The sequence below is a fragment of the Xenopus laevis genome, chromosome 4S, assembly GCF_017654675.1.
Source record: "Xenopus laevis strain J_2021 chromosome 4S, Xenopus_laevis_v10.1, whole genome shotgun sequence".
Classification (NCBI taxonomy): domain Eukaryota; kingdom Metazoa; phylum Chordata; class Amphibia; order Anura; family Pipidae; genus Xenopus; species Xenopus laevis.
The window spans coordinates 40,023,212-40,049,131 of NC_054378.1; the positions used below are offsets into that span (position 1 = coordinate 40,023,212).

At 42.6% G+C, this 25,920-nt stretch overlaps 2 protein-coding genes across 2 annotated transcripts; one reads left to right on the top strand and one right to left on the bottom strand.

Moving 5' to 3' along the window:
- Positions 1-2,680: 2,680 nt before the first annotated feature.
- On the bottom strand, positions 2,681-6,895 carry LOC121393226 (cyclin-O protein A-like). Its single transcript, XM_041561140.1, has 2 exons — positions 3,874-6,895; positions 2,681-3,274 (listed from the first exon to the last, which is right to left on the bottom strand). Exon 1 carries the CDS (start codon positions 4,978-4,980, stop codon positions 3,994-3,996), a length of 987 nt encoding a protein of 328 aa, XP_041417074.1. The 5' UTR covers positions 4,981-6,895; the 3' UTR covers positions 2,681-3,274; positions 3,874-3,993.
- A 7,454-nt stretch (positions 6,896-14,349) lies between these two features.
- LOC121393225 lies at positions 14,350-17,285 on the top strand. The gene is made up of 2 exons (XM_041561139.1): positions 14,350-16,751; positions 16,836-17,285. The coding sequence occupies exons 1-2, from the start codon at positions 14,463-14,465 to the stop codon at positions 17,022-17,024; spliced, it is 2,478 nt and encodes an 825-aa protein (XP_041417073.1). The 5' UTR covers positions 14,350-14,462; the 3' UTR covers positions 17,025-17,285.
- Positions 17,286-25,920: the final 8,635 nt, after the last annotated feature.

Here is a 25,920-nt window from a genome sequence, read left to right on the forward strand (position 1 = left end):
TGGCTTTTTCATTCTACTGCGCATGCGTCCTGGGAAATTTAGACAGAAAAAGCTGGAAGAGCAGTGCTCCGTGGTGCTCACTGGTATAACCCCGGGCCGGTGCAGTTTTCTGCTGATAGAAGCACCGTCCGGGATTTCAGGTAAGTCGATACAATCAATTGGGGGTAGGGTTACCACCTGGCCGGTAAAAATGATGGCTGATCCCAATGTTATTAATAGGGAAAAAGATAAATATATAGGAAGACTGGTATTTTTTTCCAGAAAAGGTGGCAACCCTAATTGGGGGTGCCTAACATTTGGCACCCCCAAATGGTAAACGACTTTCCTTCTACTTTAATGGAGTTATTTATCAAAGTCCAAATGGCAAAAACTCTAAAAATTCAAGTTTTTTATTACTATAAGATCCAGATTTTAAGTGAAAAAAAACCCAAACATTTTTCAGGATCTATTAAACCCTGAGGCTGCAAAAAGTCAGAATCCGAAAATCCGGCATCTCAGACCTGCCGAGGTTGTATATAAATCAATGGGAGATGTACCTAGTTTATTTGGAAGTTTCTGTGGTTTGCGTTGAAATCTGACTTTTCAGGAAAAAAATCCAAAAAATTCAGGCTTTTCAGGAAAAAGGCCAAAAAATATAACAGGAATGGCATCTGAAAGATTGTCTCCCACAGACTCCATTATATCCAAATAATCCAAAGTTTGTAAAATTATTTTTTTCTGTAATAATAAAACCGTACCTTGTACTTGTATGGAAGTACAACAAGCTTATTGTTTTTCTTTGTTTTTTTTAATGTTAACATGATTTTCTAGTCAAGTCGTCAAGTTTTTCAAGACTAGCTCCCGAAACATGTCGTGAGTGAGAATACACCAATAAAGGGTGTTTGCAGACTAAAGTACTGCCTGTTCTTGGTGGTCTGTTTCTAAGTTCTATAAATCAAATGCTTATCACATGATGGATGGTGTGTGTTGAAACAGCAGGTTTACACGTATCTGATTTTGTACGGTTATCCTTCTCTGATTACTGAACTTATTGCACCAGCCTAAGTTTCAGTTTCTCAATAGCAGCAATGATCCAGAACATCAAACTTGTCAAAGGGAGTCACCATCTTGAAAAATGTCTCCAACACTCACATGATTAGTGGACTCTGAGCAGCTGGTAAGAAGCTAAGATTAGGGGTTGTCGCAAGCAGAAAACGAGGTTGGTCTGTAATATAAGCTGATGCTACAGGGCCGATGATTAAATTCTGATGCTAACTGCACTGATTTCTGTGCTACCATGTAGTAACTTTCTGTATTAATTACTAATCAGCGTTATATTGTGAGATTTCTATTCTATGTGTACTCTATATTGTGAGTTGGTCCCTAAGCTCAGTATAGGACAGCAGCACAGAGCTATTGGGGCATCTTTGGAGACACAGATCTTTACTGCTAAAGGTCTATGGTTGCCCTGGGCTGGTATAGAAGCCCAAAACATTGTGCAAAATTTGTAGCCTAATTCTTTAGTTAAGCTAAGAATTCATTCTCCTTTAACTAAAGTAAAATGATTGCTCTCCAGGGTCGGCACTATAAGTGCTTTTAATAAAAGATTATATTTACTATTCAGCCATATTCTGGTTCATTTAGAAAACAGTCTCTGTAGAGGCCTGTTTATTAAAATTGTAATTTTGTAATTAATAGGGCTCTATAAAAATGTATTGCATAAAACAGCTCATGTGTAAAAACCTGCTTCATGTAAATAAACCATTTTCATCTTTATATACTTTTTAGTAAAGTGCACCATTGGGTAATCCTAAATAGGAAATGCCATTTTAAGAACTAAGGGCCACGCCTTGAGATCCTACCCGGTGCACACAAACAAACCAAACATGTTAGGTCACATGAGCCGATTAACGGACAAAGTTCTGTCTTTTGCTCCCACTCTTCTTCCTGTTAGATCTCATATGAGATTTTATCCATTTTCACACTTTCTAGGTTTCCCCATTTTTTCTTTTTGTAAATTGATTTCATATGCTCCCATCCGCCTCTCTCAGAATTGAGACTCATCCTACATGAATAACTCTGTGGTTCACAGTCGGCTCTACTATGAAGGAATTTTCTCTGCTTTCTGTTCATTAATTTCACTGCAACATTTTCCAGATTGCTTTCACTTTTTACGAATATTATATTGAATTTTACTTATAGAACAGTTGCAACTTGCGGAGTGCAAAAAAGCAGAGAAAAAGCAGAGTGCAAGATATGTATAAAAGCATGTGATTATGTACCTATCCCTCTGCTTCCCCCAGCAGCCCTGTATGGATCCCCTTCGGTCCCCCAGCAACCGCATCAAATGGATCCGTATGCTCTCCCCACAGATACCTCAACAACAGCCCTATACATATTAGTTTTCCTCTTCCTGTCCTTTCTCCCCTAAGCCCTGTATTGTCCAGTTGTGCCATTAGATTTTTCCCTTCTGCCTTGTCTCTTTTTACTTCAGTTGCACATTTTTTCAGCTTCTTTTTGGCTCTTCCAGATTAAGTTTTCTCTGTAACTTTCCCCATAAAATGCTGCCCATTACTTTTCCAAAATTAAGATGGCCAGGCAATAGTGTTCTAACATCAACCTTGGGACCCCAACAGTGTATTGAAAGTAAGAACTGTACCTGCAGTCCCCTGAATCCCAGAAAAATGACACAAACAACTGGTTTGGACTTAACCTGTGAAATCACAGATTTATTAATAAGATCAATGAGATGGAAAGTGGGGTCTGTAAATGGGAACCCTCCCACCTGTGGCTTCCCTGAGAGCCGCAGCTGGGTAGAGAGCCCGTTGATCCTGAGGAAGGCAAAAAAAACCTCTAAAAGCTTTGGCCAATCTGATTCTTTAGAGGGAAAAATTCCTTCCTGACCCCTTAACGGCGATCGGATTTGCTCCCAGGATCAATGCCCCTGATCTTGCTGGACAAGAATATGGCTGCATGCACATGAGCTTTCCAGCCGCTTGGTCTCCTCTGCATTCCTCTCCGTTCCATTTGCCTCCTCGGTGGCCTGCAGACCCCCGCGCCTGCAGCCCGACAGATGGACGGGAGAGGAATACAGAGGCCTCCTAGTGGCTGTAAGGCCCATGTATATATGCCATCTGATGGTAAATCTACCTGTACTGGGGGAAAAGAAGTCTGTCAGGTTATAATTCAGTCACAGCAGTCCTGGGTGCTCTGTAGATGGTACATTGGGAAGATGCTGTTCACTGGGTGCTGTTCTTCCCCTGTTGATCTTGCTGGCTGATCTCCTGACAAATATCTGTAACAAACAGAGAAAATGGGAATTATTGGGGTTATGTGCCAAAATTTCTGGGTGCATCTCTGACATCAGCCACTGCCTCTTATACATAAGAGTGAATATAGGAACTGGTTTTACAGTGAGGGTCTAATAGACCAGAAGTGAGCCAGCACTATATGAGAATGTGTGCATGTAGGCATATATAATAGATACCTGCCGCTATTGTTAAGGTGGCCATACGCGGATAGATCCGCTCGTTTGGCGATGTCGCCAAACGAGCGGATCTCCCTCCGATATGCCCACCTTGAGGTGGGCAATATCGGGCTGATCCGATCGTGGGCCCTAGGGCCCAACGATCGGATCCTTCACGTTCGCAAACGGGCGGTCGGATCGCGGGACCGCATCAACGAACAGATGCGGCCGCGATCCGACGGGATTTTTAACCCCATCCGATCGAGATCTGGCCGACTTTCGGCCAGATCTCGATCGGGGAAGCCCGTCGGGGGCCCCCATACACGGGCCAATAAGCTGCCGACTCGGTCTGTCGGCAGCTTTTATCGGCCCGTGTATGGCCACCTTAAGTGTATTTAAGGGTAAATGTAACATCACAATACTCCTACCTGCTACATCCTGAGCATGACCAGATCTCAAAGCCGCCACCTCCTTCAATCACCATGAGCTGCTTCCTCTCCATGTTACTGCCACTGATCTCCTGATGACTTTTGGGAAGAGCCTCTTTCTTAGGTGTTTGCTTTGCTGCCATTCTTGGTTGATGGTGGAACCAAGTCTGGAAAGGTTTCTGGAAACACACCTGGCATAAACTTGCACAATAAGATGTTGTTGGATGATACCAGGTGGGTGATTTTACCCATGCACTCCTGCCATAAGGGGCCTGAACAGTCTCTAGGGTGCACTCTATTCCAGGTGTCATATTGCAATATTTGGTCTGCAACTCTAAGGCAGCACTGAGCTAGGAGAGATGGTGGGTAGGAATGGAATCCATACCTTGTCATGCTCAGTGCTGCAATGCCTCTAGCAGCAGTGAAGGCATTGGCTGCTCTGTTGATTTTGGCAGCTGGACATTCCTTGTAGGACACTCTTCTAAGGGAAAAGTGTTCCAGGAAATACTCGATGGTGGGAGCCCTTAGACGGAAACACAAACTCCTTAATACCAATTTTTCTAAATAGTACATTAAGGGAGCTGTGAATCCATCTTCACAGAACAGCAATAGAAACATGTCTGTTTTAGGGAAACTCTTTTCCATTACCTTGCAGGCCAAATAAAGACAAGTGGCACCTATGACCTTCAGGCTGGCAGCTTTTAGGGGAGTGCAGGCCAGAAACCTTTCCAGGTAGTTGACAGCGAGACACAGGGTCTCAAAGTCCAGTCTAAAGGCCCTGTGTGCAACAATCATGGTGGTGATGACTTCCCTCCAAGATGTTTCATTGATGTCGCTGTGATTCCCTAAAAAGTTGTTAGGTGCGAAGTCCTCTTCCAGGCTCTTATTAAACATGTAGCACATTTCTCCATAATCCATGAAGTTCTGCAGCGTATCTGGCATCAGGTTTCCAAAGGTGCTCCATGGATCCAGTACAACTGCACTGCTGCAGGTCCCTTGCCGGTTGCTCTCATACTTGGTGATTTTGTAGCATCGAGGGTCATAATGGCTTCCCTCCTGGCTCTCAGGGATAGCTAATCTCTTTCGCTTTTTAATAAAAGTCTCCATAACGCTGTCTCTCTCTCTCTCTCTCTCTCTCTCTCTCTCTCTCCCTCTCTCCCTCTCTCAATTGCTGCTCTCTCCTCAACCGTCTCTCAGCAACTGTCTCTTTCCAACGGTTTCTCTCACCTGAGAGCTTTGTATATCCAGCATGTGCTCTACACCGATTGGCTGGAGATGTGTCTAATGGACAGAGCTTGAAGTGAATCTTTCTATCACTCAACCCAATTACTGACCTTTAACTGCCGTTCTAGTGCCTCATTTTATGCCCCAATCTTTAATTAGGTTTTGGGTATCTGACTTAGAATCGGGGGAGATGAATACAAGTTTTGTGAATATGAAATACATTGTGCTGTCTGGGGTAATAAGCTGGGAAGAAAAACTTAAAGTAGCTACATATAATCATAGTCCCTTGTTTTACACCCTTTTTATATTGTTATATTCATGAGAGTGGTGGTTGATTGGTAGACATGGCTAGCACCAGGCCTGGATTTGTGGCCAGACAACAAAGGCCTGGGCCTGTCCACTAACCACATCTAAATTGGGTGGGAGAGGTTGATAGTTGATTGAGTCTCCTGCCTGTTCAGTCCCCAGTGCCGGCAATTAGTGACCTGCAGCAGCGTGGAACAGGGGTAAAAGCTATTACGTATGAGTGGCCTAGGGTGCTTTGGGTTGAAATCTGGCCCTGGCTAGAAGCACATAATGAGCCAAATTGGTACCAGAACCATAGTCATTCACTCTATTGGAATATTTGCTTGTTTAAATATACCAGAATTTCATCAGCCTCAGTGCCTAAAGCAACAAGCCTGGTACAATACATATATCATAACACATTGTTCAGAGGTTGGTACAAAATATATAGTATATACCTAAATCACAGTCTTTCACCCCCATTCAGGGCAGGCGTTAAATAAGGGGGGAGGGGTGTCTCATCATTGTGAGGTGTGAAGCCTAGCTAAGAGTTACAGTACTACAGCTGGATGGCATGTAGAACATCCCCAGTAACTATAATAGAATACAGCTGCCTTACATTCATATTTCTGCAGCCTTTTCACTGAGACTCCTAGGACCATGACGGCCCGGGGCACAACAAAAGTCCTTTCTGTCCCTCCATAACAATGGCACTTCCCCATTCATTATCAATTCACACAGCTCAAGCGTATCCTCTTGCCCACACTGGTGTAAAATGGGTGAGGCCATAACATTTACAGCTAGGGGGCGTATCTAGATGGTTCTGCCCATTCTCACGCCCTTCAGTGTAACCACGTGGCTTCCGCACAAGGAACGTCTTCTGACAGGAGCGGCGCAACAGAGGATGTCTGATCAGGAGAAGGAATCGATTTTTCGCAGAATGGTTCAAGCTTTTCCCAACTTCCCTTCTCCTGGAATCTGCTTTAGGTAAGACAGGACCACTCAGTCCAACCGTGAGGCTCGTTGCGGCTTTTTAAATCACGTAACAGCGATATATTATGTCCAGATAATATTGTGAAATATCATCTTTTCTCCAAGATATAACTTTCTGCACAGACATTTAATTAAGTACACAACAGGAATTTTTATAAACACCCATAAACTCTAAATTCAACCCTTGATAAATCTGACCTAAGGTTCCAGCACCCTAACAGACAACTCAATTCAAAACATGCAAAGAAAAGTAAGATAAAAATAAATCCAACGAGGGAACCAAAGTCAGGCCCTCCCCCAACAATTAACAAACGGTAGCATATGCAACATCATAGTGATAATATAGTATTTGATAATATAGTATCCTCCATGTTTCATACACATCTGCATTTGTGTTACCATTATAGAGTGATTGATTTCACTATGGTCACTTGCTCTGCTTACCCTTATAAATGTTTTTTCATAAATTCCTATGGTATTCACCAGGCCACCAAGGCCCGGGCCGGCAGGATTTTAGGGGGGCGGCATGCTGCTCAACCACACCCACATTTTTTCAGAAAAACTGGGGATACACAGGAGATATGATAGTTGTTAAAATTTCTTGTGCGCCAATACCCATTGCTCTGGTCCCAATGATCAAAATTTGCCCGAATAAAGGGAGAGGGGAACGAATGGCAGTGGGCTTGGGGCACCCGCTATGTAAATCCAGCCCTGTTGGTCTGTAATATAAGCTGATGCTACAGGGCTGATTATTAAATTCTGATGCTAACTGCACTGGTTTCTGTGCTGCCATGTAGTAATTATCTGCATTAATTACTAATCAGCGTTATATTGTGACATTTCTATTCTATGTGTACTGTATATTGTGAGTTGGTCCCTAAGCTCAGTAAGTGACAGCAGCACAGAGCTATTGGGGCATCTTTGGAGACACAGATCTTTACTGCTAAAGGTCTATGGTTGCCCTGGGCTGGTATAGAAGCCCAAACCATTGTGCAAAAATTGTAGCCTAATTCTTTAGTTAAGCTAAGAATTCATTCTCCTTTAATTAAAGTAAACTGATTTCTCTCTAGTGTCGGCACTATAAGTGCTGTTAATAAAAGCTTATATTTACTGTTCAGCCATATTCTGGTTCTATTTAGAAAGCAGTCTCTGTTTCACACTGTATAGGTTTAGAGGCCTGTTTGTTAAAATTGTAATTAATTGGTGTATTGCATAAAACAGCAAAAACCTGTTTCATGTAAATAAACCATTTTCATCTTTATATACTTTTTAGTAAAGTGCACCATTGGGTAATCCTAAATAGGAAATGCCATTTTAATAACTAAGGGCCACCCCTTGGGGTCCTACCCGGTGCACACAAACAAACCAAACATGTTGATGAATATAGGGCACTGGTATAATTACCCTTTAGGCTGTATTCTTAAAAGTATCTTGAACCCCTGCTTCCATACAAAGCAAAATCCTTAATTTAACAGAGTCTCCTCCCACCACCACTATCATTGGTTCAGAGGTCATTGCTATGGGGGTTTGTAGCCTAGCCATCCCAGCGTCAATATTAACCCCTTTTGGAATGTCCATCAAAAAAAATCAAAGTCCAATTCATAGATCCAAACCGGTGTGTTGTGATTCAATCAAAGTCTCATGGTTTCATGTGTTTTGTTGGCTAAAATAAAGTCAATAAATAAATACAATATTTACACTTCACCCCTGCACTGCAAAAGCTACAAGTAGCCAAAACACTTTGTGTCAAATTTTTTTTTAAGAGCAAAAAATGCTACATAACGTTTGTTGCAACATATTTCGTAATGCTTTTGACATAGTTACCTACCTGCCAGCCTTATATGTAACAATAAATGTATCTTACCAACAGTAGGTTTCATTTTTCAAAAGGCAGCACTATCTGTCAAAGAAGAGGAAATAACATTAACATTTAAGTCATAAAAAACTCGCAACACTCCATTGATCATTAAGGCCTTGCGGTTCCATAGCACGCAATTTATTAATCCACAGGGTCTCGTTCTGTAACAGGATTCTCTTTTTATCACCCCCTCTCTGTGGTACCTGTACAACTTCTAGTATTTGCCATTTCAGTTGTGACATATTATGTCTAAATGCATTGAAGTGAACTGTAGTGTCTGTGTAAGTATTTAATTTAACATTTTTGATGTCACCTGTATGTTCTTTTATTCTAGCCTTTACTTCCCTCGCTGTTTGGCCCACATAAACGTTTCCACACGGACATTTTAGCATATAGACCACCCCTAGTGTGTTGCATGTGGCATAGTGTTTTAGAGGAATGCTATTACCTTTAGTGGGATGTTGTACAACTGCACCCTTTATGATTGATGAACAACAAACATAGCTAAGGCAAGGGAAAGTACCTAGATTTGGTTTGCCTTTAAAGATTTTTTCCATTCTTTTAGGTGCACGTAGTTCGGCGGGGCACAGAATATCTCTTTACGCATTGCGTTTTCTGTAGCTAAACATTGGAGTATGTGTGCATATCTTCCCCAAGGATTTATCTACATTGAGTATGGGCCAAAATCTCTTTATGATTTTCTCAATTGGTTTACTCTGTTTAGCAAATTTGCTAACAAAAGGTATTTTCTTTGGTTTCCCTACTACCTCTTTGTTCATATTATTAGTTAGTAATGTGTTTCTGGGGACCTCCCCTATTGTATTAGTGTTAAGTAGTGATTTTCTATTGTAAGCTTTTACTTGAAATCTATCAATAATTGAAGATACTGCTTCCCAGTATTTCTCATTACTTGAGGCTATACGCCTGGCCCTTAGGAATTGTCCTTTTGGTATCCCTTTGATACATTGGGGATTATGAAAACTGTTAACCTTAAGTAAATTGTTTTTGTCAGTGGCTTTCCTGTACAGATCTGTTATCAATTCCCCATTTACCACAGTCAATTTAACATCAAGAAAATGTAAGGTCTGAGGTTTCTGGGGTGAATTTAACCGTAGGGTGTTTGCTATTAGCTTCAGACACCATTTCATGAAACAAGGAGACGTCTCCTTTCCAAATAACCAATATATCTTTTGTATAGTAAAATGTGTTCCCTATACTTATGTTTAAGGAAAAACTTAGATTCTAGCATATGAACAAATAGGTTTGCAAATGAAGGTGCTACCGCTGCACCCATCGACGTCCCTTGTTTTTGCCAGTAAAAATCGCCTTCAAACGTAAAGTAATTCCTTTTTAGGACAACATTTAGGCAATCTAGTAGGAAATAAAATCAAATTATTGGGCAATGCAGTTTCCAAAAGGGCCTCCTCTATGCAATTTAACCCTTCGTCCTGTGGTATTGCGGTGTAAAGGCTTACAATATCAATACTACACAATGTACAATCTACATCCAAGGTTTGTAAAAGGTTTAACCGCTGTAGCAGATCATTAGTATCTTTTAAGCATGTTTGGATATTTTGAACCAATGGCTGTAGATATGAATCCACATATTTTGAGAGAGGCTGTAGGACAGAACCTACACGTGAGACGATTGGCCGTCCTGGAGGATTATCAAGTGACTGTATCTTTGTGTATCTTTAGTAGGAGATACAACACAGGAGTACGTGGATTTTCATTTATCAGATACTCCTGTGTATTTTTGTTAATTGTGCCATTGTTCCAGGCATCAGTCACTAAAATACAGATTTCTTTAAGTAAATCTTGTACAGGGTCTTTGTCAATTTTTTGGTAATGTCCAGGTGTAGTTAGCTGTCTCATAGCCTCCCATCTATATTTTTCTTTATCCATAACCACAATTGCCCCACCCTTATCTGCTTTTTTAATTATGATCTCTTCGTTATTTTTTAAGGATTGTAAGGCACATTTCTCATCATGTGATATATTAGGTATATTCCTAGCTGGGTGTTCCCACAATTTTCTGACTTCATTCGTGACCACAAGTTCAAATGCAATTAAGGCATCATTATCAATTGCTGGCATATATGTACTTTTCTTTTTCCATACATGTAAATTAGGTGTGGGCAGGTCCGGACTGAGAATTAAAATAGGCCCTGGCATTTCAGGTACACAGAGGCCCAATCAGCCAAGATAGAGGCCAATCAGCCCAGATAGAGGCCCAAACAGCCCAGATAGAGGCCCAAACAGCCCAGATAGAAGCCCAAACAGCCCTCACCAGCCCACTAAATACTGACTTTCTATGGGACCTTATAGCAGCCTCTCTGGCATTTGCCAGAACCCACAGATTGCCAGTCCGGGCCTGGGTGTGGGGGCCTCTGGATTGTCAGGGAAACGCATTTTTAATTTTAGATTCCGTATAAATTGTTGAAAGTCAATCTCCCACTCAGCAAAATCTATTTGGTATGTGGGGATAAAGCCCAGACCGTGGTTAAGCAGGTTAACTTCGTTTGGGGTAAGTTCGGAAATGTTTATAACAATATTTTCTGTTACCTTTGATTCCTCTGCCTGCTTGGATACTGCTCTCTTGGAATTGGAGCCCGAGGGGTTTTCTTCTTTTTCTTTTGGTACGCTGCCTCCTGGTCTAAAAAACCAGCGCTGCTTAGCTCACTGCTACTAGAGAACTCCTTCGGGTAACTCCTTAAGTCGGGTGATTGCTCTCTCCTGTTGTAAGTGGGACGTGTGGTTCTCTGGTCTGGATAGTGACAACCTCTTAGTTTGCCGTGCTGTTGTGGAGAATACTGCTGCTGGCGCTGTTTCCTTCCATCTTCATGCCCGGTATAGACTTGATTTAGACGATAGACTTGGGCGTCTCACTAAAATTTTACTTTTTTGCGCTCAGCGATACTCTATGCTGCTTCAGTTGCTCCTCGTGGTCATGCAAAATGGCCGCCGCTTGTTCCGCCCCTTTTTCTTGCATGATTTGTTCCTTCAGCTCGCCTATCTTTTGCCGAACTGTCAGTATTCTAGCCTGTAATCGCTCTATTAGGATTATTAGGTCAAGGCTACATTTATTGCAGATTTCCTGCCATCTTTTGATCAGTAGTGGATCGTCTGCACATAGATTTGGTTTTATATCTAGGCAAAGTCCTCTAGGGATGCGCTTAGATCTTCCATATTGTGCTAGAGAAATGACATGAAGATTTATGCTTGTTTCTTTTTTCTGGAGACTTAGTAATTCTTTCTTATTATCACCATTCACTGTTGTTCCACTCTGGGAGATATCTCCCTCCTCGATTTCACATAATATCCGCTGAATGTCAGCGTCACTGTAGGCAAATGTAGAGGCACCACTCTGATCAAGTGTTTGATCCTATTCACTCATTATACCTTATCCAGGTAGAGAGGGTAATACCAGGGTTGGATGGATATAGTCAATGAATATAGAGCACTGGTATAATTACCCTTTAGGCTGTATTTTTAAAGGTATCTTGAACCCCTGCCTCCATCCAAAGCAAAATCCAGTAATGCAGACAAGTTTGGGGAAAGAATACCAACAAAACACATGGAACCATGAGACTTTGATTGAATCACAACACACCGGTTTGGATCTATGAATTGGACTTTGAATTTTTTGATGGACATTCCACAAGGGGTTAATATTTTCGCTGGGCTAGGCTACAAACCCCCATGGCAATGGCCTCTGAACCAATGTATGTGGTGGTGGGAGGAGACTCTGTTAATTTAATGATTGTTTCACTCTGCTACTAGCTCGAAACATGGCGTGTGAATAAAGGCACCTGTGCAGCAGTTTTGCGCCTGTTGGTATTCTTTGCCCAAACCATACATGTTAGGTCACATGAGCCAATTAACGGACGAAGTTCTCTCTTTTGCCCCCACGCTTCTCCCTGTTAGATCTCATATGAGACTTTATCCATTTTCACACTTTCTAGGTTTCCCCATTTCTTCTTTTTTTAAATTGATTTCATATGCTCCCAGGCCCGGACTGGTAATCTGTCACCTCGGGCAACTGCCCGAGGGGCCGGTCTGACCTGTGTTTAAGTGGGCCGCCCGCTGTCTGATAAGATGGGGTGCAGCACTTCATTTGTATGTGATTAATCAAAGCCAGCAGCAATCCGTCACCCGCCGTCTGCTTATTGATATCCCTCTGCTCTGTCTCAGGTTTCTCCCCCAACTCTCTGGGATGGCACTATGACGCTCATGTTCGCAGCCCCCTCCCACCTCCACTTAGCAATGTAATGTAACAGAGCAGGGGGAGGACCGCAGAAACGTAGAATTCGTGGGCAGGACACATGTGTGACCATGGTCGCTTTAACAAATGCCCAGGGATACTTATTTTTGGGGGCCCACTGCTGACTGCTGATTTTTTTTTTTGCCTTTTTTTAATATACTGGTGTAGCTGGTGTAGCTGATGGGTCTGGGCTGGCTCCCTCCCCTGTCTGAATTCGCAATGCCCCCCCCCCCTGACCAAGTGAAATGGAACAGGCCAGAGAAGCCCAGGAAACCGCTGTACAAATAGGAAGCACAGCCTGCCGGCTGAGCTGTGCAGAGAGGGAGCCGCGCATCGCAGCAGCGGTTTGGGTTGGAGCGTCACACGCTTCTGGCCTGCTCTGCACTGCCTGCCACCAGGCCTGGATTGGGAGTCAAAATAGCCAGGCCTGGGAGTCAAAATAGGCCCTAACATTCCAAGTCCACAGAGGCCCAAACAGCCTCCTACCAGCCTGTCATGATACAGGCCTGTAATAGTTAATAAAACAGGCCAAGGTATCATGAGAAATATTTCTGCCAACATCTAAATCAGACACATAACAGGCCTCTTTTCACTATGGTCAGAGGGGTCAGAGCTGTAATTCCCTCCTCCATGCCCTGGCTGATAAGAGCCATTCCATGGGGAGGGGGGAAGCCCAAGGAGTGAGAACTTAAAGTTCCCAGCAAGACCCTCAAAGGTGAAGTAAAGGTTACATATAATGTATACTCCAATATATTTATCCTTACAGAACCCATACCTGTTGTACCAACAGTATAAAAAACTGATGATGGGTTCAAGGCAATTTCATCTTTCCAACAAGTCCAAACATGACTAGGTTTGGTACTCTGTATATTAGATGTGAATATCTGGGCAGGGGCAGGTCACAAAGTATTGATGTTTAGTATCTATGGAATCCCTGAGAGAATTAATAACCAATGAATGTAATATCATCTCTCTCCTATTTTCCAATAAGGAGTTATGGTCATTATATTCTTGGTCCAGTTCCTACTCACAGGAGGTCATAAAAACTCAATCTGTGTCCTGCTAGGCCACGCCCCCTTACATTCCTGAGGGAGGGGGGAGTATGCAGTTACCTGATGCCCTGAAATCACTAATAAATAGTCAGCTCTTCTGACTAAACTTTGGATTTTACTTTGGAGGACCAATTGCGATTGGAAGTTATCCCGTTTGTTTCCCCTTGCCTCCAGGACCAGGAATTCTATATCTTTGGAGTTAAGTATAGGTTTTCCATGTTTTCCCTTTTATTTTACAACTGTTTGTACTTGTATTATTGAATGTATGTCTCTTTTGTAACATCTTTTTTGTATTTTGCACTGTTATACCTTTTATAATATTAAAAAGAATTTAATAAGATTGTCTTTGATGCTCTAAACGAACCTAGCCTGAAAGAGTTGAGCCTTAACCCTCTGCATACTGAAGTACTTGTTGAGTCAGTAGGAACTAACTGACTATAGTGAGAGAGTGTGTATTGCATTGGTGTATTGTGAGTTATTACCTGTTAGAGAGAACAGGGGAATAGTCACATTAGGTTTCTATCGCCTGTGAATGATAGATGGTGGCAGCGAATGAGTTTTGTGGGTGTTGGTTGGTGTTTGGGGTGCTTTTGTGTTAGTCTAACCTGTGTGCAAGGTGGGTGAGAGACTGAGTGAGTGACCCCTGATAGCCACACCTAAAGTCACGTGCGGTTGGAAGTACCGTGTTCGTGACAGATTGGTAGGCAGCGGTGGCATATTTTTTATTTAGAGCATTAGTGCTTGGGTTAAGTCATTAAACCTTGCACTAAAGAACTGTAAATCCTTGCGAGGAGTTTACAGTCTTCAAAGACAAACTCAGTGCATACTAATTTTATTAAGACATACTTGCAAACAGTTTCCCTTCCCTTCTTGTTTTTCTTTTCTATCTTTTATTTTGGCAAAGTGTTGCAAGATGGCAGCATTTTACAAGAGGCAGACCAAGGAGACCCTCATCAATCTCTGTGAGCAAAGAGGAATTGATGTAGCGGACAAATCGAAGGAAATGTTGATTTGTGCCTTGGTGGAAAAGGAGCAGCAGAACTACACACCTGAGTCAGGAGACTATGCAACTCAGGATGTCCCAGTGATGAACTCTGTTCCAGGATCCTCTCAGCGAGAGGACAGTTCTAGTTGCAGTGGGCAGGATGACAGGAATTCATCCCTGCAAGCATCTTTGCAATTGTTGGGTTCAGATGACCCCCAGCTGCGTCTTCAGCTCATCCTGCAATATCAACAGGCAGAGAGAGATGCAGCAGCTGCAGCAGCAGCAGAAAGAAAGGCAGAAAGAGATGCAGCAGCAGCAGCAGCAGCAGCAGCAGCAGCTGAAAGGCAAGCAGAAAGGGATGCTGCTACAGCTGAAAGACAGCATCAACTGGAGTTAGTCAAGCTCCAGCAGCAGGGATCACACTCACGGTCCAGTGAGACCCAGGAAGTACGCCCTTTAATAAACTCTGTGGATAAATTTCCAGTTATGGATAAAGATGGTGACTTGGATACCTTTTTGCGGTGCTTTGAAAGGGCTTGTAGACAGTATCACTTACCCCGTGAGCAATGGGTAAAATATCTCACCCCAGGGTTGAAAGGCAAAGCCCTGGATGCCTTTGTGGACTTACCACCAGAGTTTGATGGGGACTATGATGCTATAAAAAATGCCCTCATCAAAAAGTACCATCTTACACCAGAAGTATACCGCAAAAGATTTAGAACTGTGCAGCGTGCACCTACAGACAGCTACTCTGATGTTGTGAGTAGTCTGAGAACCGCTTTTAGATCCTGGTTGAGAGGACTCTCTGTTACATCATTTGAGTGCCTGGAAGATCTGATGATAAAGGATCAATTTTTGCACACCTGTCCTATGGAAGTGAAGCAATTCATTATGGACCACGAGCCCAAAACGGCAGATCAGGCAGCAGAGATAGCAGACACATATGCTGCAAATAGGATGTCTGACCACCGCAGAACATCTGTACCAAGCTACAAGGAGCGATCAACAGGAGGAACCGCACACAACAGTCTACAGTATGGTGAGAATTCATCTTTTGGGGGGTCTGTTGCAGCTGTGGGGCAGAAGGATACCCGCCGATGTTTTTCCTGCAACCAGATGGGCCATGTGAGGACTGACTGTCCACAAAAGAAGGAACCAACTTCACCTGGACAGCCTGTTGTGATGCTTGTGTCTGGTAAGCCTGAGAATCTACATCATCATATGCAGTCTGTGATTGTGGGGGACAAAGTGACTCAGGGACTAAGAGACTCGGGATCTAATTTTTCTCTGGTGCGTCCAGAGATGTTAAACACTGGGGACATTATTCCTGGAAAGACTTTGTCTATAAAGGGAGTGGGTGGGAGCCACCCAAAGGTGCCTGTGGCAAAAGTTTTCTTGGATTGGGGTGCGGGGAGAGGTCTAAGGGAAGTGGGTGTAACTAATGAAATTCCTGTAAATGTCTTGTTGGGGAATGATTTGGGTTACATGGTAACTGCTTTTGTGCCCTATGACCAGGTCTCACTAGGTCCAGCCGTGCTGGAGTGTGGCCACCCACCTCAACAGGTAATTGTAAAAAGTACAATGCAGCAAAGTAACTGGGAGGGAGGACTGGGAGGCAGGAGCCAGAGTCAACCAGTGCCTGAACCAGTGTTGTCCCAAAGTAGGGATAAGAAGGGAGAGGGGGAGGAGAGGTTTCCCCTAGGAGTCTCCCTGGTGCAGCCCGGTAGTATACCGGCAGTGAGGGATTTCCAGCGTGTAATCCCTGATCCTGTACCCAAACTGCCTGAGGTCTTGAGTGAGGGTCAGCAGCTACGCCAAGCTCAGGAGTCAGTGCAGAAGCATGAGGGACAGGTGGTTAGGACTCAGAGTAGGGTCCTAGTGGATAATGCCACTCAGACTGGGGAGAGTGATGGTAGTAGTGGGCCAGGAATAGCCCTCATGCCAGAACCAGTACTGAGGGGCGGTCAGGTGGTCAGTACTAAGGAGGAAATGCTGACAGTACCAGGAGTTGCTCCCAAGTCAGATAGCAACAAAGTAGTTTTTCCAGAAGTCCAGAGTATTAAGGACAAGCCCAGTGGTTTATGCCAACCCAAGACTAAGCAGGTCAGTGGAGACCAGGGTGGCATCAAGGGGGTGGGAGGCCTCCAACTACTTTCTATGTCTAGGCCCAGGGAATGGGAGATTAGAGATAGGCTGGAGGGCCCCTCAGTGAACAAGGTGGGAGGCCGCCAGCTAGTTTCTATGTCTAGGCCCAGGGAATGGGAGATTAGAGATAGGCTGGAGGGCCCCTCAGTGAACAAGGTGGGAGGAATAGGTCAGATGCCTGAGGAGAGCAGTGATAGACCATTGCCTACTATGCAAACCTGCACTCTGTCCAGAGACAGTGCAGATAGAGGCAAAATGGGAAGTATACCTACATCAAACCAGTCCAGTACCTGGGATTATACTGATACAGCCCTCAAGGAACAAGACTTTAGGCCGGGGAGGTAGCCTGATCCCTCATACTGTATAACATGAATGGATATTTCGATAATGACCTGGCTATGGTTATGGATTTATGTTTTATTGTGGCAAGGTTAAGAGTGACCTGTAAGTCAATCTCCCCTTGCTCACTCTAAAAAGGGGAGGTGTCATGATACAGGCCTGTAATAGTTAATAAAACAGGCCAAGGTATCATGAGAAATATTTCTGCCAACATCTAAATCAGACACATAACAGGCCTCTTTTCACTATGGTCAGAGGGGTCAGAGCTGTAATTCCCTCCTCCATGCCCTGGCTGATAAGAGCCATTCCATGGGGAGGGGGGAAGCCCAAGGAGTGAGAACTTAAAGTTCCCAGCAAGACCCTCAAAGGTGAAGTAAAGGTTACATATAATGTATACTCCAATATATTTATCCTTACAGAACCCATACCTGTTGTACCAACAGTATAAAAAACTGATGATGGGTTCAAGGCAATTTCATCTTTCCAACAAGTCCAAACATGACTAGGTTTGGTACTCTGTATATTAGATGTGAATATCTGGGCAGGGGCAGGTCACAAAGTATTGATGTTTAGTATCTATGGAATCCCTGAGAGAATTAATAACCAATGAATTTAATATCATCTCTCTCCTATTTTCCAATAAGGAGTTATGGTCATTATATTCTTGGTCCAGTTCCTACTCACAGGAGGTCATAAAAACTCAATCTGTGTCCTGCTAGGCCACGCCCCCTTACATTCCTGAGGGAGGGGGGAGTATGCAGTTACCTGATGCCCTGAAATCACTAATAAATAGTCAGCTCTTCTGACTAAACTTTGGATTTTACTTTGGAGGACCAATTGCGATTGGAAGTTATCCCGTTTGTTTCCCCTTGCCTCCAGGACCAGGAATTCTATATCTTTGGAGTTAAGTATAGGTTTTCCATGTTTTCCCTTTTATTTTACAACTGTTTGTACTTGTATTATTGAATGTATGTCTCTTTTGTAACATCTTTTTTGTATTTTGCACTGTTATACCTTTTATAATATTAAAAAGAATTTAATAAGATTGTCTTTGATGCTCTAAACGAACCTAGCCTGAAAGAGTTGAGCCTTAACCCTCTGCATACTGAAGTACTTGTTGAGTCAGTAGGAACTAACTGACTATAGTGAGAGAGTGTGTATTGCATTGGTGTATTGTGAGTTATTACCTGTTAGAGAGAACAGGGGAATAGTCACATTAGGTTTCTATCGCCTGTGAATGATAGATGGTGGCAGCGAATGAGTTTTGTGGGTGTTGGTTGGTGTTTGGGGTGCTTTTGTGTTAGTCTAACCTGTGTGCAAGGTGGGTGAGAGACTGAGTGAGTGACCCCTGATAGCCACACCTAAAGTCACGTGCGGTTGGAAGTACCGTGTTCGTGACACAGCCCAAACAGCCCCTTCCAGCCCACTATATGATAACTTTATATGGAACCATACAGCAGCCCCTCTGGCATTTGCCAGAACCCACAGATTGCCAGTCCGGGCCTACCTGCCACTTACCAAACTGATCTGCGGCGCATGGGCGGGTTTTCTGTAAGGCTTGACGAGGCTCCCCAAACATTTGAACTTTTTAAAAATAGAGCAAGGGAGAAACAAAATAAAGTTATATTTAAAAAAAACCCGAAGCTCTTCTGCAGGCTCGACTAATACTATGCCTTTTTTTTTGGAAGAGCGGAGAGACTGTCTGGCTTCTATCCCCCCATCTGATTTAGGTGGCTGCCTGTCTCCCTGCCTGCCTCTCTCATAAATAACAGCTATTGGTCAGGCAGGGAGGCAGAAAGCACACTAAGGCACGGAGCAGAATGGATGAAGAGGTGATTTTACATTTTTCAGCTGTCGTTTTCATGCAGATACACCAGTGCGCGCTGTAGGTAACAAGTCAGTCCACTTCCACCCATTGCCCAACAGATGCTGATCTGATCCTTTCTCTGTAGTTTGTTGCAAACACATTTAACAGTGCTTGGTATCTGAGACTATTTGCAGGTGTTACTGTTTATGTTGTACTTACTGATGGGCCAGGATGGGGCGTGAGAAAGATGACAAGTCACATAGGGGCATGTTTCCTAACATTGGAGATAAATATCTGGAGAGATTTTTGGAGATGTTGTCCATGGCCACCAATCAGCATCATCATCATCAGATTCAAACAGACACCTATAAGCTAGAAAGCTCCAATGTTAGTAAACATGCCCCATGGGGGGGGGGGGGTAGGTGTCAGGGAATAAACTATTCCCACTTTTTTATACTTAAAACTTAAATGTATTGTGGAAGAAAAGTGGTAATTGGCTAGCTTTTTATTTGTATGAGAGTTTCTATATTAAAATTACACACAGTTTATCTCTCATAATACAGCACTGCATGCATTAACCCTTTAAGTGCCAGCAGAATTTCACATTTTGGTTACGCGAAATGCCAGCCGTTTTTGAAACATTTTGTGCTCTCTCACTTTAGGGGCATTTTCTGAGGGGAAACCTATAGTTTACCTAGGAAAACTATACATTGTTTTTTTCGGTAGAAACTGAGCTTTCTAAATCTGCCTGAGTTTTCATGTATTTCCACCTGTGCAAAAAAATTTATAGTGCTAAATACCAAAAAAAAATGAAAAATTACCATTTTTCATCGTATATCAATTTATACCAGAAAAAATATTTCATTTTAGGGATGAAAATCCAACTGATTTGGAAAGCCTTATGTCTCTCGAACGTGCCAATACTAGATATGTATAGTTTTAGGGAGATTTAGGATTTCTGTACAGCAAAAACTCCCGGCAGTATATTACCGAATTTTGAAAGCACTAAGGCAGAAAACGGCATGCTTTAGATTCCAAGGCAAAAAATCCTGAAACCGTAGGTTTACCCCAGAAAACCATACATTTTTGAAAAGTACACATTCTGCCGATTACAAAATGGGTAACTATGTCTCTCTACTCCCAACTACCAAACATAAAAGCTTGTCTGAACATAGCAGTTTTTCAAAAAAAAATTCAAAATTCTGAAAAATCATTTCAAAGGTTTTATTTTGCTGCTCCGCATATCCCAAACTATATTAGGTACCAAGAAAAAGCACCTGAAATATGATTGCCAGGGGTCCACTGAACAATTTGATACCCATTATGCATAGGTTTACCAAAGTATCTGGCATTTAGAGACACCAATATAAAGTTAGCACATCCAAATTGATCAGGACTTTACTTCAGCTACTGAGAAATCAACACATTGACTGCATTTTTTGTGGGGTAAAAACACAGAAATATATGTTTACCCCCCAAACCCATATATTTTTGGAAAGTACACATTCTACTGAATCTAAAATGGGTACCCATGCCTTTCTGCTCCAAACTACTGAGTCGCAAGGCTTTCCCAAAGTTGTCGGTTTTGGTGAAATATCTGAAAATTGCCTCAAAGCTTCAACTTCCCAGCACCATATCACCCATGTATCGTTACGCACCAAGAAAAAGCACCCTAAATATGATTGCCAGGGTTCCTCCAAACAATTTGGTGGCCATTGTTCATAGGTTTACCAAAGTATCTGGCATTTAGAGGCCTCAAACTGAAGTTAGCGCATACAAATAGTCCTGTGGGTAACTTCATCTAATGAAAAATCAACACATTGACTGCATTTTTGTGGGGTAAAAACACAGAAATATATGTTTACCCCCCAAACCCATATATTTTTGGAAAGTACACACATTCTACTGAATCTAAAATGGGTACCCATGCCTTTCTGCTCCAAACTACTGAGTCGCAAGGCTTTCCCAAAGTTGTCGGTTTTGGTGAAATATCTGAAAATTGCCTCAAAGCTTCAACTTCCCAGCACCATATCACCCATGTGTCATTACGTACTAAGAAAAAGCACCCTAAATATGATTGCCAGGGTTCCTCTGAACATTTTGGTGGCCATTGTTCAAAAGTTTACCAAAGTATCTGGCATTTAGAGGCCCCAAAATGAAGTTAGCGCATACAAACAGTCCCGTGGGTAACTTCAGCTAATGAAAAATCAACACATTGACTGCATTTTTGTGGGGTAAAAACACAGAAATATATGTTTACCCCCCAAAACCCATATATTTTTGGAAAGTACACATTCTACAGAATCTAAAATGGGTACCCATGCCTTTCTGCTCCAAACTACTGAGTCGCAAGGCTTTCCCACAATTGTCGGTTTTGGTGAAATATCTGAAAATTGCCTCAAAGCTTCAACTTCTCATCACCATATCACCCATGTGTCATTACGTACTAAGAAAAAGCACCCTAAATATGATTGCCAGGGTTCCTCTGAACATTTTGGTGGCCATTGTTCATAAGTTTACCAAAGTATCTGGCATTTAGAGGCCCCAAAATGAAGTTAGCGCATACAAACAGTCCCGTGGGTAACTTCAGCTAATGAAAAATCAACACATTGACTGCATTTTTGTGGGGTTAAAACCCAGAAATATATGTTTACCCCCCAAAACCCATATATTTTTGGAAAGTACACATTCTACAGAATCTAAAATGGGTACCCATGCCTTTCTGCTCCAAACTACTGAGTCGCAAGGCTTTGCCAAATTTGGCGGTTTTGGTGAAATATCTGGAAATTGCCTCAAAGCTTCAACTTTCCAGCATCGTATTGTCCATGTATCATTACCAGCATAAAGCATCCTAAATATAAACATAGGGGTCTACTAAACAGTTTGATGCCCAATATGCATAGATATACCAAACTTTGTGGCGCACAGAGACCCCCAAATGACAATATGTATAGACATTTTCACGGCTGACGCGCTGGCTGCTGCAATATAACCACTCGGTGTGTGTATTATGCGACATTAGACCACCTAACAGTACAGAGACCCCAGAAAACCATATATTTTCAGAAAGTACACATTCTGACGGATCTAATATGGGTAAATAAGTGTTTCTACTGCAAACTGCCAAACTGCAAAGCAATGCTGAACATAACGGTTTTTATCAAATTTCTGAAAATTGTCACAAAGCTTGAATTTTACCCCATTATATGCCCCACATTTCGTAACTTATCAGCATAAAACATCCTAAATATGAACGCCAGGGGTCTACTAAACACTTTGATGCCCAATATGCATAGATATACCAAACTATGTGGCGCACAGAGACCCCCAAATGACAATAGTGTATATACATTTTCACGGCTGACGCGCGCTGGCTGCTGCAATATAAGCACCCGGTGTGTGTAATATGCGACATTAGACCCCCCTAACAGTACAGAGACCCCAGAAAACCATATATTTTCAGAAAGTACACATTCTGACGAATCCAATATGGGTAAATATGTGTTCCTACTGCAAACTGCCAAACTGCAAAGCAATGCTGAACGTAACCGTTTTTATCAAATTTCTGAAAATCGTCACAAAGCTTGAATTTTACCCCATTATATGCCCCACATTTCATAACTTATCAGCATAAAACATCCTAAATATGAACGCCAGGGGTCTACTGAACACTTTGATGCCCAGTATGCATAGATATATCAAACTATGTGGCGCACAGAGACCCCCAAATGACAATAGTGTATATACATTTTCACGGCTGACGTGCTGGCTGCTGCAATATAAGCACCTGGTGTGTGTATTATGCAACATTAGACCCCCCTAACAGTACAGAGACCCCAGAAAACCATATATTTTCAGAAAGTACACATTCTGACGAATCCAATATGGGTAAATAAGTGTTTCTACTGCAAACTGCCAAACTGCAAAGCAATGCTGAACATAACGGTTTTTATCAAATTTCTGAAAATTGTCAGAAAGCTTGAATTTTACCCCATTATATGCCCCACATTTCGTAACGTATCAGCATAAAACATCCTAAATATGAACGCCAGAGGTCTACTGAACACTTTGATGCCCAATATGCATAGATATACCAAACTATGTGGCGCACAGAGACCCCCAAATGGATATATAGTAGATAAAATTTACAAGGCAAAACAAAATAAGGCAGTAAAGGGTGAAATGCAAAAAAATCCAATAAAAACCACAAAAATCAATGTTTTTTTCCAGACTAGTGTTATCGGCCGTCAGAATCACAGTTTGAATATTTTAGATGGGCCAAACAGGTTATACGGCTAGAAAAAAGTGAACACAATATATGCAGAGCTGAAAATGCAATAAAATGGCTAAAAATTCAATAAAATGGCTAAAAATGCACCAAAATACCCAAAATTGCAATATAATCACCGAAATAACATACAAAAGGTATTGCACAGTACGGTTAGCGAATACGCTATGCGTAATGGCAATAAAACATTTTTTTCAGCCAAAAAAAGAAACGATGCGATAAGAAAAAAAGCCACAATGCCATGTATGTGCGTGTGCGTGTGTACAAATGGTAAATTACATGTTATGTGCGCGTGTGTGCACGTGTGTGTAAGTGCAGTGAGTGTAAGTGAACCCCCAATCCCCAAAAATGTATGTGTAAGTGTGTGTAAGTGTGAATCTATGTGTATTACTGTAATAAGTGTGTGTTGGTGTGTTTGTGTGTGTAATTGTTGCACTAACCTGAAAAAGTCGCTGGAGACTGTTGCAGGCGATCAGGAAGAGCCCCTGGAAGACATCTGCGACGTGGTTCCTGTCTCTGTGCTGTGGGGGCGGAGATCGACGGCGCGGTGTAGGCTGCAGCAGCAGGACACGTAAGTAACACGTGCCTGCTGCTGTTTTTGGGCCCCTGGGCGATCGCGCCCCAGGGGCCACTCGATCCCCTGCTCTGCTCGTTGCCTAGGGGCAGGGGATCGAGCAGGAACGGAGCGAGCGGCTCTAACAGCCGCTCCTCCGCTCCAGAACCCGGAAGTGCTGCAGAACGTAGAATCTACGTTCTGTGGCATTTCAAGTACCTTTGCCACAGAACGTAGATTCTACGATCTGTGGCATTTAAAAGGTTAATACTGTCATCAGTTACTTCCAGGCCCGGACTGACAATCTGTGCGTTCGGGCAAATGCCTGATGGGCCACTTGCTGTAAAATGTAAATTTTCTGCTGACCTAAAAATGCAAATTAGGTCTGTCTTTAATATGTAAATGAGCCACTCACTTGAGAAAAGTAAAAGCTGTCCGTAACAGCCAGCCACAACTAAGCCGATGCCTCCATATGTTAGTGCACGCCAGTACTGGCATATAGGCGGAATCAGAAATTCTTTCCAACTTCAGTTAGATATATTAGAGTTGCTTGCTATATACCCAAACCCTTATGCTTATGATAGGTATATTAACAACATGATATGGAAAACTGTGATGTGTATTAATTGCATGAGGCAGCATTTGGCACACATGATAATTAAAGTCCTCTTATCTGCCAGGGTGCATGGTCTAGCTGGGGGCACACAAAGGAAAATTTAGAATTTATTTTAAGTGTAGGGCCACTAATCCATCTGTTAAAATAGTTGTGATACAAACTAGGGTGAGATATTTGTTGCAAGGGCCAGTTCTAGTACATAGGGTGTATAATATTGCTGGGCATTATATCGTAATGGACTCTTAAAATATCTATTAATAAACACTAGTTCTAGTTAACCTTCGGGTTGGAAATAAATATTATGCTTTGTATGTATCGTGAATACATGGGCTGCATTGATACTTTTACCTGGGCTGCTTTTTCCTCCCAGTCCGGCCCTGTATGCTCCCATCCGCCTCTCTCAGAATTGAGTCTCATTCTACATGAATAACTCTGTGGGTCACAGTCTGCCCTACTATGAAGGAATTTTCTCTGCTTTCTGTTCATTACTTTCACTGCAACATTTTCCAAATCGCTTTCACTTTTTACTAATATATTGAATTTTACTTATAGAACAGAATGGGGATGCAATTTGCAAACAAATTGATGCACAACAACTTGCACAAAGTAGAGTGTGAGATTTGTAAAAAAGCATGTGATCCCGTGTACCTATCCCTCTGCTTCCCCCCCCCCCCAGCAGCCCCTTCTCTCCCCCAGCAACCACATCAAATGGATCTGTATGCTCTCCCCCCAGAGACCTCACCACTAGCCCTGTACATATTAGTTTTCCTCTTCCTGTCCTTTCTCCCCTAAGCCCTGTATTGTCCAGTTGTGCCATTAGATTTTTCCCTTCTGTCTTGTCTCTTTTTACTTTATTTGCACATTTTCTCAGATTCTTTTTGGCTCTTCCAGATTAAGTTTTCTCTTTAACTTTCCCCATAAAATGTTGCCCATTACTTTTCTAAAATTAGGATGACCAGGCAATAGTGTTCTAACATCAACCTTGGGACCCCAACAGTGTATTGAAAGTAAGAACTGTACCTGCAGTCACCTGAATCCCAGAGAAATTACACAAACAACTGGTTTGGACTTAACCTGTGAAATCACAGATTTATTAATAAGATCAATGAGCTGGAAAGTGGGGTCTGTAAATGGGTTCCCTCCCACCTGCGGCTTCAAGATAAACTCCTGATGGAGGGACTGCACAAAGGCAGAGCTTAGGATGGGAGAGGGGCCGCTATGCCCTTTCCCTGAGAGCCGCAACTGGGTAGAGAGCCCTTTGATCCTGAGGAAGGCAAAAAAAAACCTCTAAAAACTTTGGCCAATCTTATTCTTTAGAGGTAAAAATTCCTTCCTGACCCTTTAACGGCGATCGGATTTGCTCCCAGGATCAATGCCCCTGATCTTGCTGGACTAGAATATGGCTGCATGCACATGAGCTTTCCAGCCGCTTGGTGTCCTCTGCATTCCTCTCCGTTCCATTTGCCTCCTAGGTGGCCTGCAGACCCCCGCACCTGCAGCCCGACAGATGGACGGGAGAGGAATACAGAGGCCTCCTAGTGGCTGTAAGGCCCATGTATATATGCCATCTGATGGTAAATCTACCTGTACTGGGGGAAAAGAAGTCTGTCAGGTTATAATTCAGTCACAGCAGTCCTG

Bases quoted from the DNA above. Each gene is read 5' to 3' on its own strand.
- LOC121393226 (XM_041561140.1), bottom strand. From the start codon at position 4,980: ATGGAGACTTTTATTAAAAAGCGAAAGAGATTAGCTATCCCTGAGAGC.
- LOC121393225 (XM_041561139.1), top strand. From the start codon at position 14,463: ATGGCAGCATTTTACAAGAGGCAGACCAAGGAGACCCTCATCAATCTC. The intron at 16,752-16,835 runs GTGGGAGGCCGC...TCAGTGAACAAG, and splicing joins AGGGCCCCTCAGTGAACAAG to GTGGGAGGAATAGGTCAGAT.